Source organism: Lethenteron reissneri, chromosome 16, assembly GCF_015708825.2.
Source record: "Lethenteron reissneri isolate LAM-NWPU_2019-01 chromosome 16, ASM1570882v1, whole genome shotgun sequence".
In the NCBI taxonomy this organism is placed as follows: domain Eukaryota; kingdom Metazoa; phylum Chordata; class Hyperoartia; order Petromyzontiformes; family Petromyzontidae; genus Lethenteron; species Lethenteron reissneri.
Window position 1 is genome coordinate 2606616 of NC_083794.1, and position 19342 is coordinate 2625957.

The 19342-nt window shown below is 41.5% G+C and overlaps 1 protein-coding gene across 2 annotated transcripts in view; it reads right to left on the reverse strand.

Annotated features, from left to right (window-relative positions):
- Window positions 1-19342, reverse strand: part of GLRB (glycine receptor beta) — a 186260-nt gene that overhangs the window by 28127 nt on the left and 138791 nt on the right. The window contains exon 11 of one of the 2 annotated variants that reach the window (XM_061552206.1): window positions 9959-10207. In XM_061552206.1, coding sequence (XP_061408190.1) covers window positions 9959-10207 — 249 coding nt within the window. Of the gene's footprint in view, window positions 1-9958; window positions 10208-19342 lie in introns of those variants that run through there. The other variant, XR_009755190.1, reaches the window with a different exon arrangement.

Below are 19342 nucleotides of genomic sequence, written 5' to 3' on the forward strand. Positions count from 1 at the left end.
AGCCGAAAGTAATGTGTTGTATGTATGTCGAACTTATTTCTCACCGTACGTAGCCAACCGTGCTAATCGGGGGTGGAGGTGTAGGATGACAAACTAAACACAAAAAGCAGTTCTAAAGAAATTATTCAAAAAGCAGTTTTACTGTATGGATCGTTTGCCTGAACAAAGCAACTCTGAAATATGCATCTGATACATACAGATGGGTAGCTGCTGCCATGTAATGGATAGCATAATGCACTTACAATCTTGCATGGCAGCTGATACAACAGGCACATTTTTTGGAAAATTCCCCTTGACTCTGTTCACCCAACAGTATATTAATGGTTGCACCACAGTTAGTCGACTGGCAGGTCGCGTGTGTGGCGGAGTAAGTGTGGGTACTTCCACATCTCCCAAAACGTCTGGCAAGCATGAAAGAGCAGGCGAAAATATCTTCCAGAGGGGCCCTTTAGAGCTCACAATAGTGTGTGAACCCTACAGCCTGCATTTAATACGAAACGATTTTTATTTTACCAGGTAAGGCCCACTGAGCTAAACAGCTCTTTTTCAGAAGCAACCTGGTCACAAATAAAATATTTAAAACTACTTTTTTTTAAACACGCTTTAATGAAATGTACTGTCCGAGCTGCCCCTCACCCTGCCCCCTTCCCCCATCGCCCCTCCCCTCCTTCCACATCCCCCGCCCCTGGGCGTGGCTACCCGAGGCTTGCCATGACGTAAGGGACCGTGATGATTTACAGGCAACGTCATTGAGCGTGGACAATTAGAGCCGTTAAAAAGATTGTTTAAAAAATATATATATATTTTATTTTTAATGATAGAATATAGTATTGTCATCAGTATGACATAGCTATACGAAGTTTTCAGTCGATACGACATTGGGAATACTGTTGAAATTGAGTTACAAGATTTTTAGATACAACACATACAGTAAGTTAAATAAAAGCCTGTAAAAAGTTTTAAAATATGTTTTGGATTTTTATGATAGAATAACGTGTTGTCATCAGTATGACATAGCTATACGAAGTTTGCAGTCGATACGACATTGGGAATACGGTTGAAATTGAGTTACAATATTTTTGGATACGACAACACATACAGTAAGTTAAATAAAAGAGTGTAAAAAGTAGAAAAATATTTTTTTTGGATTTTTGTATGATAGAATATCGTGTTGTCATCAGTATGACATACCTATACGAAGTTTGCAGTCGATAACACATTGGGAAGTGTGTACAAATTGAGTTACAAGATTTATTTTTGAGGATACAGACGAAGTTAGTTAAATAAAAGCGTGTAATTATAGCTCAACGAAGTGGATTATCTCCATGTGGAGATGTGCTCTAAAAGCACGTTGATTCAACATTTGGAGGGAAAAACCGGACCTGGAGAAAAATCCAAGCGACCACTGGGAGGTTGAAGGGTTGCAACTTTACCACTTTTTTATATGATTCTAGGAATCCTATCTGGCAGGAAAAAGTAAATACACATGTTGAAAGCTTGGACTATACAATATCAAGAAACTGTTGCTGCTGTAATTGGAAAAGAGGACCTGTGCGATGAGTAGGTTACTGGAAACTGAGCGCAGTTTTCCCATACAAGAATTGGAGCAGCACCCAGATGCCAGTGACACAATGTCAGGTACTATAAGAGTAGACATTAAGGGGTTAGCATTACATGGTGAGGCATAATGCCATCAGTGATATTGGCCTTCATCACTTCTTGACATTTGTGTTTTTTGCAACTTTTTCCAATGTGTTACCCTATCCTCCAGGGTTAAAGACCTCCCAGAAACTAACCCTCCCCAACCCAAAATATGTGTCAATAAAGTTACACAAATCTGTTCACGTGCGCACGTGCACACAAAACGCCTGCCAGATTATACTGAACCTTGAAAATCATCCATATTAGCACGGTTGGCTACGTATGGTGCGAAATAATTTCAACATACATATTGCTTTCAAAGTCAGGGGCAAATTTTCATCTTACGATTAGGGGAATGTGGTACTTGTAATATATATAAGGGAAATTTTTGAATATGTGTCTGTTCAAAATGTTTAGCATACTTCCCGACATGCAACAAACAGGACTGGCGAGAATCGATATCTGGTGAGCGTTTGTGGTATCGATTAAACGGGAATAGGCCGATTCTAAAGAAATCTACAACCTTCGAGCTCCTTTGCGCGATTTAAAGAATCGAATCTTGGCGCACGAGCATACGTTTTTTTTTTCCCACCGCGCGTTGGGTTTTATTTACATTTTAATAAATGAGGTAATCATTACAGTTTTATTTTCATTTGTATATGTTATGTTTTTAAGTTTTAGAAGTTTTAAATATATTTTCCCCCGGGCAATGCCGGGTACTTCCCGCTAGTATGGTATATGCCGAAAGCAAAGCGTGACCATTTTTAAAATCCCACACAGTTGATGACAAGTGACAGAGGGCCCTCATTTAAATTACTCTTTTACAGGTAGGAACAACAGTTCCACACTGCCCACCAGGGATTATTTGTCTGTCTGTCGTGCATAGCCACGCCCTCTATTTGTATTTCATAGAGCGCTTCGGGCGGGCTCAGCACCACATGACGCGTCGCCCCACACAGCTTGAGCCGCATGACACGGATCGCACGAATGCGCTGTCCAACCAAGTTCCTACCTGCCCACTCCGAAGGAACGTATTTAGCAACTGGTTCCTTTTTTGTTTTGTTTCTCCGACACTGATTAAACGTCTAAATTGTTAACTAATTAATGATTACGTGCCCCAACCCTCTTACACGCTCTCTCCTGCCTATTTCACTTCCCTTCTGAATATGTGATGTTATTGTATTGTTTCTGGTGTCACACTGCTGACATGTCTCTGGAGATGCTTCCAGATACATGTTTTAATCCATCCATCTGTTGAAGGGATATGTTTGACCCTGAATGCTTTGAATGCAGTAGATATATACTGTATAAACAAACAGACCTGGAGTACTGAAAGAATCTGTCATTTAAAGGTATATTGACTTGTAAGAATAAAACATTTGATTTGCAAGTTTGCACGTGTCACAGTTGGCAAGGTGTTTTTAGTCACAACTCAATGAAAATGTATGTTATCTCGTTTAAAACGTGTAGTTCCTGAATTGATATATCTTGAGAATAACGTTTAAAAAAATCATTAAGCACACAGGGTTGTGTGAGCAGCACAATGCCCCGCTATCTTTGTCTCTCAATATCCGATATTTACTAATGATGTTGGGCATGACTGGTGAACACATAAACAAACGTGATATACATATATAAAACACAATATGATAATGGGCACCCTAGTGGAGAATATCTATAAATAGATAAGGACACAATGTCTCCTTCATATATCTGTCTCTCCATACATTTTTAAGTATTTCTTACACAAAACGTCATCCCAATGCTGCTGAAATGATGCACTCCCTGAGGGTCGTTGAGCTGATGAGCTGCATACGAAATACTTTATATGTTGAGTTACAGATACCTGAAGGAGACAGTGTCCTTATATTTATATTTTTAAATAACTGTGGGCAGCCCTCGCATTCACAAGCTCACCTCCCAAACTTTGCTCTTTAAAAAGAGTATTCCCTCTTTATTCACGAACTTGATGTCCGCGATTTTGGCTATCCGCGAATCGCATCCGGAAATCTACACGACTGCATCGAGAGAAAGAGAGTGATGAGAAATAAAGTGATCATATAAGTGATGAGATGAAGTCATGAGATAACGTGATGAAGGATAAAGTGATGAGAGAGAAAGTTATGAGCTAAAGTGGTGAGATCAAGCGATGGCAGAGAAAGTGATGCAAAAGTGATGAGATAAAGAGATAAGAGAGATATAGAGAGATAACTTCTTGAAGCTTTCGAAGCTTCTGTCTCTATGTGCGGATGATAACACGCACATCCCACAACACGGCATCCTCCGCCATGACAGTTTGTCTCCCTCAGTTTTTCTCACGTGTGTGTACTCGCTAAACTTCGATCCGTTTATCACAGAAATGTTGACTGTTTTTCGTATGCTCATGGCGCAACATCATCGTGTTAATTTAAGCTAAGTTAATTTATAAATTGTTATTTAATATTTTAATATGTAATTGTATTATAACAATTGTTTTGCGTGTTGATAATTCTGATGTATTTATTAGCTTATTTATGTATTCTTTGGGTCTTTCCGTAAAGTCACGTAGATAGGTTCAAAGAAAATAACAAAAACCTATCTACGTGACTTTATCGAAAGACCCAAAGTAAATTGAATTCCTGCAGTCACGAAAGCTTTAAGTCAAGACTTATTTAGGTATTTCTTTACTTCGGGAAATTTCATTCAAAAGCTAGGTATTCGTAGGTCAACAATATTTATTTTACGCGAAATTTGCTATTCACGAAAATCTTCGGAACGTATCCCTCGTGAATAACGAGGGAGTGCTGTGGCCCCAACTCTCTACGTCTGCCCCCCACAGCCCCTCCTCTCAGCCGCTAAAACCCCCACGCTTGAGTGAACAAATCCGAAAAATTTAATAGTTTTATATATTTATTTACATACGGAGAGAAATCTATATATTTGTTCTACCTGTGTTTATCAATGGGAAAAAATGGAAACATCTTACTGGAATGACTGCACAATGATTTACTACTGCATTATAGCTTTTCCAGGACTACTGCAAAAATGTGTTGACCTTTGTCTTTAGGAACTGTTGTGATAACTTTATTTATTTATAATAATCCAACATGACACATCATCCATCTATAAGTAGATATGTGTGTTGTGTGATCAATTGTTAATATATATTTTTTTAACACAGGTACATATTAAATATTCTTGCATAAAATATTCTTTATTTTATTTACAGGTAGGAACAACAGTTCCACACTGCCCACCAGGGATTATTTGTCTGTCTGTCGTGCATAGCCACGCCCTCGATTTGTATTTCATAAAGCGCTTCGGGCGGGCTCAGCACCACGTGACGTGCGGCCCCACGCAGCTTGCGCTGCACGACACGGATCGCACGAATGCGCTGTCCAACCAAGCTCCTACCTGCCCACTCCGAAGGAATGTGTTTATATGTGGAGTAGGCGTGCTTGAGAGTCACTGTGGTGTAGCGTCAGTACCGAGAGAAGAGCGGTACTGTATGTGTGGAGCCTCTCTCGAGCATTGCAATGAGTATGGAACGGAAGGGCCCCTAGGGGGCATAGTTCGGGTGACAGAGAGAAATCGGGTGAGGACATGACAGTCTGGGTGAACCCGAGAGGGCACGTGACCGGACAAGGTGGTAACTAGGACCAAAGAGGAGGTCAGAGGGACACGTGATGTGGACCCAGAGTCTCGGAGAAGGATATGGAAAGGGGCGTGGCCAAGGGCGGAGCCAGGCCATGCCGTGGCCCATAAAGGCCGAGTCCCGAGAGCGATCGTGGTTGTTCAGTCTCTAGGAATGGAATCCGCAGGCTACGTTTTCGGTCTTTGGGCTTCGCGCACGGCATCATGGACCAGGCAGGGTGTTAGCTGACCTGGTCCGATTGTATAGTTATCCCATTGAGTGGTTATGTAGTTACTCGTGGTGGTTACCACCCTATATCGTTATCCATCAAGTGGTTATATAGTTAACCCGTTGTGTTAAGAAATAAACGTGTTGCCTCCAAGTTCGAGTGTGTGCCTCTGTGGAACCCACTACATATGTATGCTTTTGAAGAGGCAACCACATGTTTTATGTGCAAGTGATCAAATATTTATCTTTAAGGGTAAGATATTGACTTCCTTAATTATATGCCAACACTCATATCAGTGAAACATTGATATTTTCTGCCCTGCCGCAGTTAGTACAATATCTGAATGATCCAATTTAACGTGGAAAGTATGCGGCAGAATATCAATACCAGAACACATTCCTGCGGAGGGAGCTGGTAGGAACGTTGGGTTGCTCGGTCAATGCCCAGGGTCAACGGCAGCGTGGTGTATTCCGCAAATATGCCCGACTGTGAGGGCCGGCACAAGCCGGCGTGAGTAGGTTAAACGTTGAGTTTTATAAGGGCACCACGAGGTGACCAGCCCCTCCCACCCAGCCCCACCCCCCACCCAGTCCCACCCTCCCCACCCTCCCAACTCAGCCCCTCCCCACCCTCCCCTCTCCACCCAGCCCAACCCCTACCCATTTTTTGATGCAGCGACGGACGGATACAATAATCCCCTGTGGGCTGGTGTAACCAAGAGGTTCCTACCAGTATAATGTTTTATGTAAGTTATACATTAATTACTAAATGTAGTTTATTAGTATACAAACAATCACAACTACATTCATAAAGTGTGTACATCTTTAATTTTTATATATTCAATTTATATGTTTTCATTCTCAAATGGATCTTTGTAAAATGGTGACAACTAGAGGCTTTGCACTGGGCACATTTATAACAAACGTGCATTAAATGTGCAATGAAATATCAGATGTTAACAATAATCCCAGTGCGTCTGATTCTTCATGAACAACGGTGTAATCACCAACGTTTGAAATGTGTATCTGCAAACAGATATCTTCATCCTGAAATATAGTTAATTCAAATACACATTTGTAAACTATGCGTATGAAATGTATACGTGATTCATTCAGGTCACGGATTAGCGTGCATGAAACTTCAATGAATAAGCACAACAGTGCCTGAATCATTTAGGATACAAGTTGGCACGGTCTGTTCAAGTTAAGGGTGAGTGCTGCTCAGCTGATTAGACACTCACGTCTGCCCCCGTCTCAAGGACCACGCAGACAGTGTTTTCGTTCAATTAAACATATCCCCGGATGGTATTGTGTTAATTACATTATATAACATGATTGAATGTCACACACACGGTCTGCTTAAGGGGCTTGACATTTCCACGTGAATATTTTATATGTTATGCTGTCATTTACCCTTAGAATAACAACGTTGTGACCTTTCTAATTGGTAAATGTAATTTTGTTAAATCACGTTCTTTCTTCTCTCGTGAAAGGGTGTGTTCACAAAGAGCCCCTGTCTGACTTAAATTTTTTTTATAAATACCGAATGACAGTGCTCAAAAAATACATTCCTGGAATGCGATGCCAGTTTTTTTTAATGTCCCTTTTCCAGCAGACAGCGAACTTTGGCAATGTCTCACAAAAACTTATGGGAAGTAGAGGCAATCGAACCATCAACATCGTTTAAACCTGTCACTTTTAAATCTCTCTAAATTCACCCAATCTTGTCTGGCCGTGGAAGCAAAAGAGCATTTAACCCGGTTAGTACAACCTTGTTTCCTCCCATAACATCGTAGATCTTCCTTCAAAAGCATATTCTACAGTAGAAGATTAGTGCTGGATACAGCCACATTTGACAATTTTCATTGTAAATTTGATTGTTAACAATGTATCGATAGCTACATTTTCATGCACAATTTTATTGAGGGACTGTGTGGTCTTGGTGTGGTCTGGGACTGTTTTTGCTGTTGTTTTACTGCCTTTCCCAAGCTTGTGAATTGGTGTGCTAATGAATTTTGAACTTATATACTCGATTTATTTAGTATTTATCGAAGGGGTGCCATGGTGGTCTGATGTTATCTTCCTCGCCTGGTATGCAGAAGGTCAGGAGTTCGTTCCTGACCCTGACACCTGGTGTATATTTGGAGTTTCCATGTTCTCCTCGTGGTTGCGTGGATTTTTTCTCCAGGCCCTCTGGATCTTCCCTCTACATTTAGAAACATTCATTTAGATTATTAGATTATTTGGTGCTATAAATTTCACATGATAAGCCATTTTGTTGAGCTATCATTGTGGTCAGGTCACTTATAAAAAAGATGCTAATAGCTCAGTAGGCTTTCCATGATACGATTAAATTGTTTAGTTTAATTAGTATATTTTTTTGTGATTTGTTTACATTTACTATACTTTTCACTCGTATGATGTTTTTGTATTGGTTCTTATTGTAACGTTCTGACCAGCCTGTACTGGACATCTGTGATAGAGAGCTGTATAGCTCATCTGATTACTCCAGTATAAATACATATTCTAATCTGATCTGAGGTCAATTAGAGGGCTTGCTAGGTATTGTAGGCATGGGGCCTGGTTTTCCCATGATATTCCTGTTGTTGATGCAGCTGTCCTGGGTTAGCTGTCAATTTTCCTGGGATATTAAAAGTCCTATTTTTTCAGTAGTATAACAATACAACACTTAAGACAATGCATTTATGTGAAGTTCTCCCTTCTGGTATTGGGAGATATTATTTTTCCCATGGTATGTCCCAGTTGTTTGTACCAAAGAAGTGGAAAGCCTACATGGGGCTTTGAAGTGATCCGAAGGTGGCACAGCCTCCTCCCACAAGCCATTAATGGTAGTGGCGAGACATTCTAATGTAGGACCCTCTTTAAAAAGAGGCTTGAGACTCGATGAGGTTTTTCTGGATAACTAACTGGTATTTTTACTATCTTACAGTAGGCATCTTGTAAAGGATTATGCTTACTTAAGTGTTCACCTCAAGCTCTGTAAAAATGTTATGGGCTCCAGAGGCATGCAAACATGTCCTGAAGTAGGCCTCATAGTAATACAATCTTCTATTAATTAAAAATAAAGTCAAAAATTACGTGTGGGTTTGTGTGTGGGTTTGTGTGTGGTCGCGCGCTTGGCTCTCCAACGGTGAGGTTTCCGGCAAACAAAATAGCCAGGTACCACGCCGTAAGCCCCGTCACCTTTAAATTAGTTTAATTAGCGATTTAGTGCGATTTATTGTGCGCTTCCATTTTATGTATTTATTTATGACGCGTGCACGACCATACCAACTCAGCGCCTTTGGTGGGGGGAACGGCACATGCCAAGTCGCACGCCTTCGGTGTGAGTGAGGGGGACATTTTCTTTCACGTTAAAAATGATATAAAATACACAACGCTCAGGTTGATTCTTCACTGTGTGATGTCCCCCCCACCCCAATGCGTGCAGTTATTATTATGATACAGTCGCTAGATGCTACCACGATAGGCCGTAGATATTACTGCAGAGCGGCCTGGGAGATCGTGGCTGGGGGGGCGGGGGGGTCAGGGGTAGCAGCTCAGCCCCAGCCTGCCAAGGTGCCACCTCGGCCGGCTGGACAATCTAGGCGAGGCCGGAGGCTCTGCACGGGACTATGCCTTACCACGCCACTCTGTTAGGCGAGTACTTTGTGCTATACAGTACAGTCAATAAATACTGATATAGAGTCACCATGTACTAATGTAGTGATAGCAGGTACCACCACAGTCGGTATGCACTGCTGTAATCATAGCAGGTACCACCACAGTATGTACTGCTGTAATCATAGCAGGTACCACCATAGTACGCACTGCTGTTAGATTTTTAAGAGTAGTTTTGAAATATTTTTAAGACCCGGGCAACACCAGGTACTTCCCTCTAGTATTATAAAAATCCTGATACTGCATTGGCAGTAAAGCGCAAAGCCCTAATAAATAAAGCACAACACTGCCTGAACAGGAAGCATTTTAAATAACGGGTGAATTTGTGTGCAATGGCCCCTTTTTGAAGTATATCTTTCCTCATATATATAATATTTCCATTGTACCATATAGCTATGCATCCTACAGAGAAAAGTGGCACTTAGCACTATTATCGTTCAGTACCCTTGTGATGGCTTGCCATGTTATTACGCTATTATAATTGAAAATAAAAACATGCTGAACTTCTTTTGCACTGTACGTCGCCAACCGTGCTAATCGGAGGTGCGGGAGGATAACAATCTCGACCAATGTTCTTCACTCATTTTCAGAAGGGAGCAACTTTCGCCGATGAGACATCAGTGTGAGGGCCACCACACATTTGAACCCATTGGGTTTGAGAGCACGACGATATGGGTGTTTTAACATGTGTATTGTCAGGGGCCGCACATCAGGGGCCGCACTAAAGGCCACCAGGGGGCCGATGGGGCCTTTCAATGAAGAACATTGAACTTAACGGACACCGCTCGGCATTACCTGCAGGATGCTGATGTGACCGGGCGTGGCCATGCCGTTGGTGGCCGCGTTTATCCGTGGGGAAGGCCGCCCCAAAGTGCCGCCCCCGCTGACCACTCCGCCGCCGCCATAGGAATGTCTCGTGGCATCACTGCCGCCACCGCCGCCGCTCCGCAGTGCTCGCTCCTCTTCTTCGGCGGCGCGAAGCTTCTGCCGGCGGGCTTGGCGCACCTTCTCAGCTGCGATCCGCCCGGGGTTGTTGAGGATTACCTGTTGCGCAAGTACGGGTTGTAAAGTAACAAAAAGATAAAGAAGTGAAAGTGCAACGCCGCAATGTCTCACTCACATCCCCATCCCCACACCTCCGATTAGTGGTGTTAATTGATTATCACACAAACTCTGGTCATCCTCATGGCAGCGGCTTTTGGCTAACCCATCGAACAAAGACGGTCACTGCATCGCGTGCTTTCGGGTGCGCTTCTGCGGCCGTCTGGAACGCTCTTCTGATATAAGGAAGCCACTGGAGTTGTGCACTTTTAAATCTAGATTGAAAACTAATTTGTTTAGAATAGATTTTTGTGTTTATTTGTTGTCCTTCCCCCGCACCTCCAATTAGCATGTGGGCTACGTACGGTACAAAAAGGTAAAAATACCTATGTACATACGTCCCTGTCCATTCTGGCAGAAGTCCTTTTCTAGAGGGTGAGTTGGCTAATTCTTCCACCCTGGTCAGACGTATTTGAAGAGGATTGAATACCCACACTTTACCCTATCACATGCGACCTGGCAATTGACTGCATTGTACCCATTATACTGCTTGGTGGACAGAGGTGGGGGATTTAAGAAACATGCCCATTATTTATATGTACGCGCCGGGAGAGTGAACCAGTGGTTTGTAAGTCCAGTGCGCCAATAAATAAACCACGGCAGCATCTCTGTCGAAGAATACCCAGCACAAAAGAACAAAGGCTATCTAGCAACGAGAGGATATTATGTCTTCACATTAACTCTCCTCAAGTTGAATTGACTGGGGCCAAGGCACATGTAACCTAAACGATGTTTGTCATTTTGCACAACTCATTATTACAAATGAATGAACAAAATTAATAAACCTATTATCTGGGAGAGTGCATTGCAATAGCAGGAGACATTGGAGACTGGGTAATGGATATATGCGATTTAAGAAAAATAAAATAACGTTGATCTGGGCATTATAAAAATTATTTTGCATGTACAAGTGTTTTTTAATATTTTTAAGGAAAGCAGTGGTCAAGCATATATAATTCTATTACAAACCTGATGAGCTGGGTTTGATTCCCAAAACATGGCTAACAAAATTGGTGTGATATCTGAACCTCGTCTGTGCTCCCGAGGTAAACTCAGCGTTAGTGAGTACCTGATGCTATGTGTAAATTTCAGCATTGGGAAGACCAAGATACCATGCATGGTGCTGGCCATACCACAGTCTCATGCGCCATACTGGCGTTATAGATACTTGCTAACAATACTTTGCTCAACAATCTGCAAAGTTATAGGGAGACTTTGCCTTTTGTGTATGGAAGTATATGTGGTCCATCTTCTATCTAAATAGTCAAAAATCGTGTGTGGGTTTGTGTGTGGTTGCGCGCTTGGCTCTCCAACGGTGGGGTTTCCGTAAAAAAAAATAACCAGGTACCACGCCGTAAGCCCCGCGGTCAGCAAGCGCTATTCCTTTTTCACATCCGTCAACTTTAAATTAGTTTAATTAGCGATTTAGTGCGATTTGTGTGCGCTTCCATTTTATTTATTTACTTATGACTCGTGCACGACCATACCAACTCACGCGCCTTTGCCAAGTCGCAAGCCTTCGGTGGGAGTGAGGGGCACATTTTCTTTCGCGTTAAAAACGCTTTAAAAATACACTAAACGCTCAGGCTAATTCTTCACTGTTATGTCCCCCCCACCCCGATGTGTGCATTTATTACTACTAGTTGCCACCTCGGACGGCCTAATGACTTGCGCTGAGTGTGCTGCAATGCCCACCACACATCTAGTTTTAAGCAGCATAAACCATCACGCGAAATCCGACCATTTGCACAGCGGCTTTTGGCTAGCCATCGAACACGGTCACCACATCACGGCATTTCAGATGCACTTCTGAGGCCATATTAGGAAGCTACTGGATGTATACATTTTAAAATCTCGATTGAGGACTCATTTCTTTAGAATTGTTTTTGTGTTCAGTTTGTTGTCCAACACATCTGATTAGCACGGTTGGCTACATACAGTGGGAACGAAGTTCAATATACATACGTGCGTACATACAGAAGCAAAATGCTGCCCGTAATCACACTCGCAGAACAGTGGCTCATGAATTGTGGGGAACCTCTGACACTGTGGCCCTACTCCCAGACCCACCCTAACCTTGCCCACCCTATACCCAAGAGCATCGTGCACACTGACACCTGGTAGAATGCATGACTTTCGCAGGTTGCCATAAAGAACCTCCATGACTTGCAAAGTAAAAAATAATTTTGATCTTGTACAAAATAGCTGGGCAGTGGTGGTGCACGCCTATAAACCAGCACTCCAGAGGTTAGGGTGGGTGGATCACACAAATGTTGCGAAACCCACATGTCTTGGGTGTCGAGGGGGTACCATACCCTGGCTCTCCAGGAGAATGCAGTACAGCATTCTCTGTCCCTGCTGTATGGGAATGAATATTGCCCCCTCGCATGCATGGATTTTCTCTGGGTGCTCTGGTTGTCTACCACATGCAAAGACTCATTACCTGGCTTAAACGATCTTCTTGGTTCTTTCTGTAAAGTCACGTGACTTTACCGAAAGATCCAAGAAAATGAATCCCTGCAGTCACGAAAGCTTTAAATCGAAATTTAAACGATCTTTATATAAAGGACTGTAGAACTTGGGCAAATGTTGTTGGCGCCAGCTCACCGAGATTGTCAGATACAAAGGTTATGAATGATCCCATATAAAAATAAGCGTTACTAATCTTAAAATGTATCACTATCAGGGTAGCATCCCAGAAACCCTTTTATCAATAACATCCCGGTCTCATTTTAAAGGGTCATGTTTATTGCTCGTGTAGTGACATAGAATCGGTCACGTAGCAGCATAGCGCTGGCTGCTGGCAAGGAAGGGGATCTGCAGCGTGCAGCAGCCCTGACTGACAGCAGGACACGTGATAGAGCAGAGAGGGATGTAAGGGAAAGGTTACGTATGGGACATATCGAGAACCCGCTCGTAGGTTCCAGAAGGGGGGCGTGGCCGGGGCGGAGCCAGGCCACGCTGACAGTATAAAAGGTGCACCAGGAGGGGACCTTGTCGCTGTCATTTGGAGTTGGATCTCGTCGTGCTGCTGAAGATCATCGCCTTCGTCGCTTTCGTCTTCACCTGATATTGTGCTGCTAGATGGTAGTTCACTGTCTCGGTTCAGCACCATCAGTGTCAGACGGCTAGCGTTGTGTATAGGCTAGCAACTTATGTAGAGTTGTGTATAAATGAGAGAGAAGAGTGTGTACCAGCGTAGGGTGTGTATTGTGCAAAGGGTGCTCGATTTAATAAAATAATTGCCTCTAAGAACTTGTGTCTCCAGGTCAGTCACTACACTAGTTTAAGAGTAACCAACATCAATTAACATAATTGATTATTAACTTGCATGTACAGCTATTGAAATATGCAAAGTAACATTTAGGCATCAAGGTATGCATTAGGACTCAGGGAAAAAAAATCTAAAAAATGTTTTCCAAACGGACGACGTATTTTTTCCTCTAATTTGTGATCTTACTCGTAACATTCATTGCATATGGTTTTTAACTCACACTGTGCAGATGTAAAACAAACATGAGAGCCAGCTGGTGGAGTTATCTTGACATGCCCAATCTGGTCCCTTATAAAATATATTGATGGATTTTGGAAGCAAATATTACTTGATACTATTCACATATTTTTATCTCCATGCCAACATTCATTTTTAATATCATGATTCATAAATTATTTTAATATGCATGAAAATATGGACTCGGCTTATGGTCAGGGACGCATAACAATGCCACATTAAAGTTTGCTTTCTTTCAAATAATATTTAATGTGAGAAGCAGAGGCCGCTTGTTTCAGAGGTTTGTGGTTCAACGCCAGCAGGCATCCCTGGTTAATATTGCGGGTGCATTAACCATACATACTGTGCCCCGTCTGCTTTGTGGTGGCCGATCGGGATGTCGTGATGCTATTTGAAAAAAAGAGGCCATGTGTTGTAGCATCATGATGAACATTTAATTACATTCCTTCCAAATTGATGTGGAAAACCACATACAGTAATCCCTCGGTTAACTTTTTAAAATTCATTCCACAAAAACTGCAATTAAACGAAATAACTGTTTATTGAATTCACTTATAAGTTGAATAAGTAAAAATTACTGAGTCTGCAAGAGAGCTATTTCCACTGCCAAAATAGAAAACAAAAGCCAGTCGAGGTCTGAACGCCCTGAACGCCCATAAATGGGCTGTAAGTGGAGCTGAGGCATGCCTTAAGGGCATGGCTCAGCTCCGCTTACGAGCGCTTAGATTGGTCGAAATTAGTGCCACGTGCATATAACATAAACTTACCGTAAGTCAGAACTTTAACGTTAGTCGAAACTATGGGGTCATATGGGAGGCGAAGCGTTAACCGAAAAACCGTTAACCGATGTCACTATTAACCGAGAGACTATTGTAATAATAGCACCTCCTACTGCCAGACTAATGGCCATTTTCAGGGTTGTACTGATTGCACCTTGCGCTGCACAGCGCCACCTGCCACTGGTGGTTCCCCTTGGCGAGACTGCAAAAGGGATATTGGAATAATGTGAAGTGATCATATGAAGCGCTTTGAATTGCTGAGGCCTTTAAGCATCTTACAGATAGATACTAATGCTTGACCTTGATAATTGTCCATAATGTAATCAAGTCAAAATCTATCTGTGCTTAGTTGAGAATTGGACAAGCACTCATCTCTGTAAATGACCCTTTGAGGCAGAGGTGGGAATTACACATTCCTGTGCTGTAGACATCTCATTGTTGTGCTTCATGCATGTACGTTGGACTTGTTCGCACTGTACATATCCAACCGAGCTAATCGGGGGTGCCGGGGAAGGACAAAAAACTGACCACAAAAAGTAGTTCTAAGGAAAAAATGATATCACTTCTACATCTTCTAAACATCTATTTTATAAAATGAATTAAATTTAATGACCATATACTATAGCCACAAAAAAGTGCATCTTTAGTTTATGGAATGGCTTGCCTGTTTGTTTTTTAATTATTAGAAAGACAAACAACGGCAATATCTCATATACTGCACAGTCTAATCTTGATGACTTGGCATCTCATTGTATTACACATTTTTATTATGCGGGGTACATTCTAATGGCATAACAAGACATTTTTACGCGGCAAAGAGAAAATAATAGATATTTCATGTTAATGCATTTCTACTTCAATATAGGTTATTTCAGGTCATTAAAAGTATTTAAGGCAATACCATTGCATTTTAAGTTAGCATATTCACTTGTTCTGACATTTCTACAGTGTTATAAAAAGCGATTGTGGCAGCGCATGACTTATGGAACTGGGAAGGTTGTTTCAATAAGAGGCAGTAGTTACCAAAATAGTATTCTGCAAAGGTCGTGCGGACACATGGCATGTAATACGCCTCACAAGCCTTGGCATGGAATATATACGGTCTTTCACTGCCTCTTTTTTTCAGAGCATAATTATCAAAGAGATGTAGGACATGTGTGCATTGGCCAAAATATACTAATCTACCACAGCAGTGTAACATCTCCGGGTGCCCAGGCTTGTGTCACCCGATATCACCATTCAACATTTGGATAAAAACTGATTTTGGATACTGTATTGTAAAATGTACTGAATCCAACCTGATAAATATACGCAGTTTTTTTTGTCATGCATACATAACAGGCTTGCTGGAGACTGACATACAGGCGGATATGCGAAAAGGTTGCATGTAATAATAATTTACATTTGTCTTCTTGGTTCTTTCGGTAAAGTCACGTAGAAGGGAAGTAATAAAATAATAAAACATAATAAAATAATATTATTTTATTACTTCCCTTCTACGTGACTTTACCGAAAGAACCAAGAAGACGAATCCCTGCAGTCACGAAAGCTTTAAATCGAAATTTACATTTGTTTGTAAGGCGCCTTCCACTAATGTCTCAAGGTGGCTTCTAATAATAAGGAAAGGCCAAGAGAGGAAAAGCTAAATAGAATAAAAATTATCTTCTTGGTTCTTTCGGTAAAGTCACGTAGAAGGGAAGTAATAAAATAATAAAAATAAAACATAATAAAATTATTTTATAGTGAGAATTATTTTATTTTATTATGTTTATTTTTATTATTTTATTACTTCCCTTCTACGTGACTTTACCGAAAGAACCAAGAAGATGGATCCATGCAGTCACGAAAGCTTTAAATCGAAAGAATAAAAATTACTTAAGAAAATGCGTTTTAAGACAAAACTTAAACCTATCCATATTATCGGATATGTGAACATCGAAAGAAAATGACACATGCACAAATACTGCGATGAAACACAAGCCGTTGAGATGTGCTTTAGATGTCAGTAAACGTACGAGAGAATACAAACGCATTGTTGCGTATGAACCGGTCATATCTGTGATCATCTGGAGAAAATTCCAGTAATTTTGTGCACAAATTACCGCAATGGGTTTTCGGCGGTTAATCGGTCAGGAAGAATTAGTGACATCGTCCTACATATATATTATTTGATCACATTGAAGCATCCCTTAACAGACTGCTTTATCTGATCATTTCTACCACTGGCTTAGGGCCACATTGCATATGAGTACTGTTGGGTACACTTTGACATTGAGCTTGGATGAACGTTGACCTTAACTAGATATTGGTTTTACGATGTGAGTTAGGCACAAGAAGAGAAAAAGTCATGGAAAAAGTGGTAACCGCGTGTTCATTTGCTATATTCAATACTAGCGGGAAAAAGTACATTTAAAAACGTATTAAAACTTAAAAACATAAAATATACAAATGAAAATATAACTTTGATCATTACCTCATTAATTCAAATAAAACCCAACGCGCGGTGGAAATAAAAACTTACGCTTGCGCGCCAAGATTCGATTCTTTCAATCGAGCAAAGCAATCTAAGGCTGTAGATTTCTTTAGTATCGACCTATTCCCGTTTAATCGATACCACAACGCTCACCAGATATCGATTATCACCAGTCCTGCATGCGGGTTGACGCCACACACTTCATGGTGATTCCCCCGCCCCCCCCGAAATGCAAAACTTTTACATTGTGTACAGTATGGGAGCTAGCCACATGGCAAATTTGAAGTTTGTAGCCTAGTATATTAAAAAGGTTTCCGAAAATTGCGGTCTCCCCCCCCCCCCCTCAAAAAATATCTTTACCCCTCGTAGGTATATATACTAACAACACCTTACATACAACAGAGGAAGTGGTATCTATAATAGTAATTGCACACATTGGGGTGGAAGGGGAGTAAAGAGGACGTGAAACTTTGATGAATTTACCTCAGAATCGCGTGTTAATGCGTGCGCATATTTTTAATGGTAATTCAAAATGGCGTCCACCCCGCAGCGAACGCGTCTCTCTCTACCCGTTGCCAGGGGCAACCGCCGTGGTCTGCGCCGGCCGGCAAGAGTAAATAAATAAATAAAGCGTTAAATAAATAAATAAAGATAAATCGCACTAAATCGATAATCGGTCCGATTTAAAGTTTAGAGACGAAAAATCGGAAATGCCTAAGTTTACCGCGGGGCCGGGGGCGTGCCCACCTGCAAAATTTAATCTCGCCGAACCCCACGGTCCGAGAGCTAAATCCCCCGGTAGGGAGCGTACGCGGACGGACGGACGGACGGACAAAAAATGAATTATATAGGTTAGATGCATTATTTCCCCCCCCAGCCGCGCATTTGTGCGGGATACACGGCCTACGCGGAGGGTTTGGGGGGGGGGGGTGCGTGACGCCAGCAGGCACACTGGTTACGTAACGCTGCCGCATGCGGGTGACATGCCAGAGACGTGACGTCACACTCACTTGCGTGCAAAATATATCCATTATTGCACCCCCCCCCCCCCCCCACAAAAGAATATTTTTATTATTTTTGCATGGTGCATAGTCTGGAAAGTACACACATGGCAAATTGCAAGTTTCTTGCATGTCGGGAAGTACGATCAACATTTTTAACAGACACATTCACAAATTTACCGTTTATATATATAGATATAGCAGTGCATATCCATATTTTACACATTAGGGCTGGAATGATCCCAATCAGAAGATGATTACATATTCTTAGGTTTTTTCGGTAAAGTTACGTAGGTAAAACATCAAAATTAATGAAAATAAAATTTTTGTTTTATTTTATTTTCATTAATTTTGATGTTTTACCTACGTGACTTTACCGAAAAAACCTAAGAATATGAATCCTTGCAGTCACGAAAGCTTCAAATCTAGAATAAGATGATTACACTTGATTTTGCAGTCAATGGTGACCAGATTGAAAACCATAAACTCGGTAAAGCTGGATTACTTTGTTTGATCACCAGTGCCTACCCATACTGGTATCATTACCCTCAGTGATGCTGCTTCTATGTTACAGGACACACGAATGATCAACCTCAGAGTCGCACAGATGCCTTAAAAATATCACTTTATAATGGGTGAAAGATGACACTGTATAATGTGCTGCAGTGTCTCCATTAACACTTGTAAATCTCTCAAGTGTTCCAGAAAAGAATACCAGCAAAGTCACATCTTAGCTCAACAGAGGGGTTTACAGATATTGGTTCGTATTAATGTCCATCACGGCCGTTTTTGACCCATGCGTTCAAGCTTCAACAATGCGAGTTCAACCCCAATGAAGCTTGGACAGCTGAATGCAGTTAAAAAGAAGTCATAAACAAACACCTTGTGAAAGACCCAACGCAGCACATCCCTGGGTGTGATCTTCCACGAAGCTCATGGTCCACCCTAAACCGCATCCACTGCACATAAATAATCCATACTTTTTTTGGTTTGGCAGCCTATGGTCGGCTTAGACCAGCGGTCGGGAACCTATGGCTCGCGAGCCATATATGGCTCTTCCGGTGACGGCATATGGCTCCCAGACAATTTTGAGTTGAAAAATAATAATAATAAAAAAATAAAAATAAAATCAGTTTGGAACTGATTTTAAAATAATTGTGATATTGCTTAATAATACTGTGTCATTTTAAAGTAAACAGAAATTAGTTTGAAGATAAAATTTCTCGGGTCACGGGTCCCGTGACCAAAAGTCGCATTAAAAGTAAGACATATTTAATTTATTATACGTTAAAAATACTATATGGCTGTCAATGA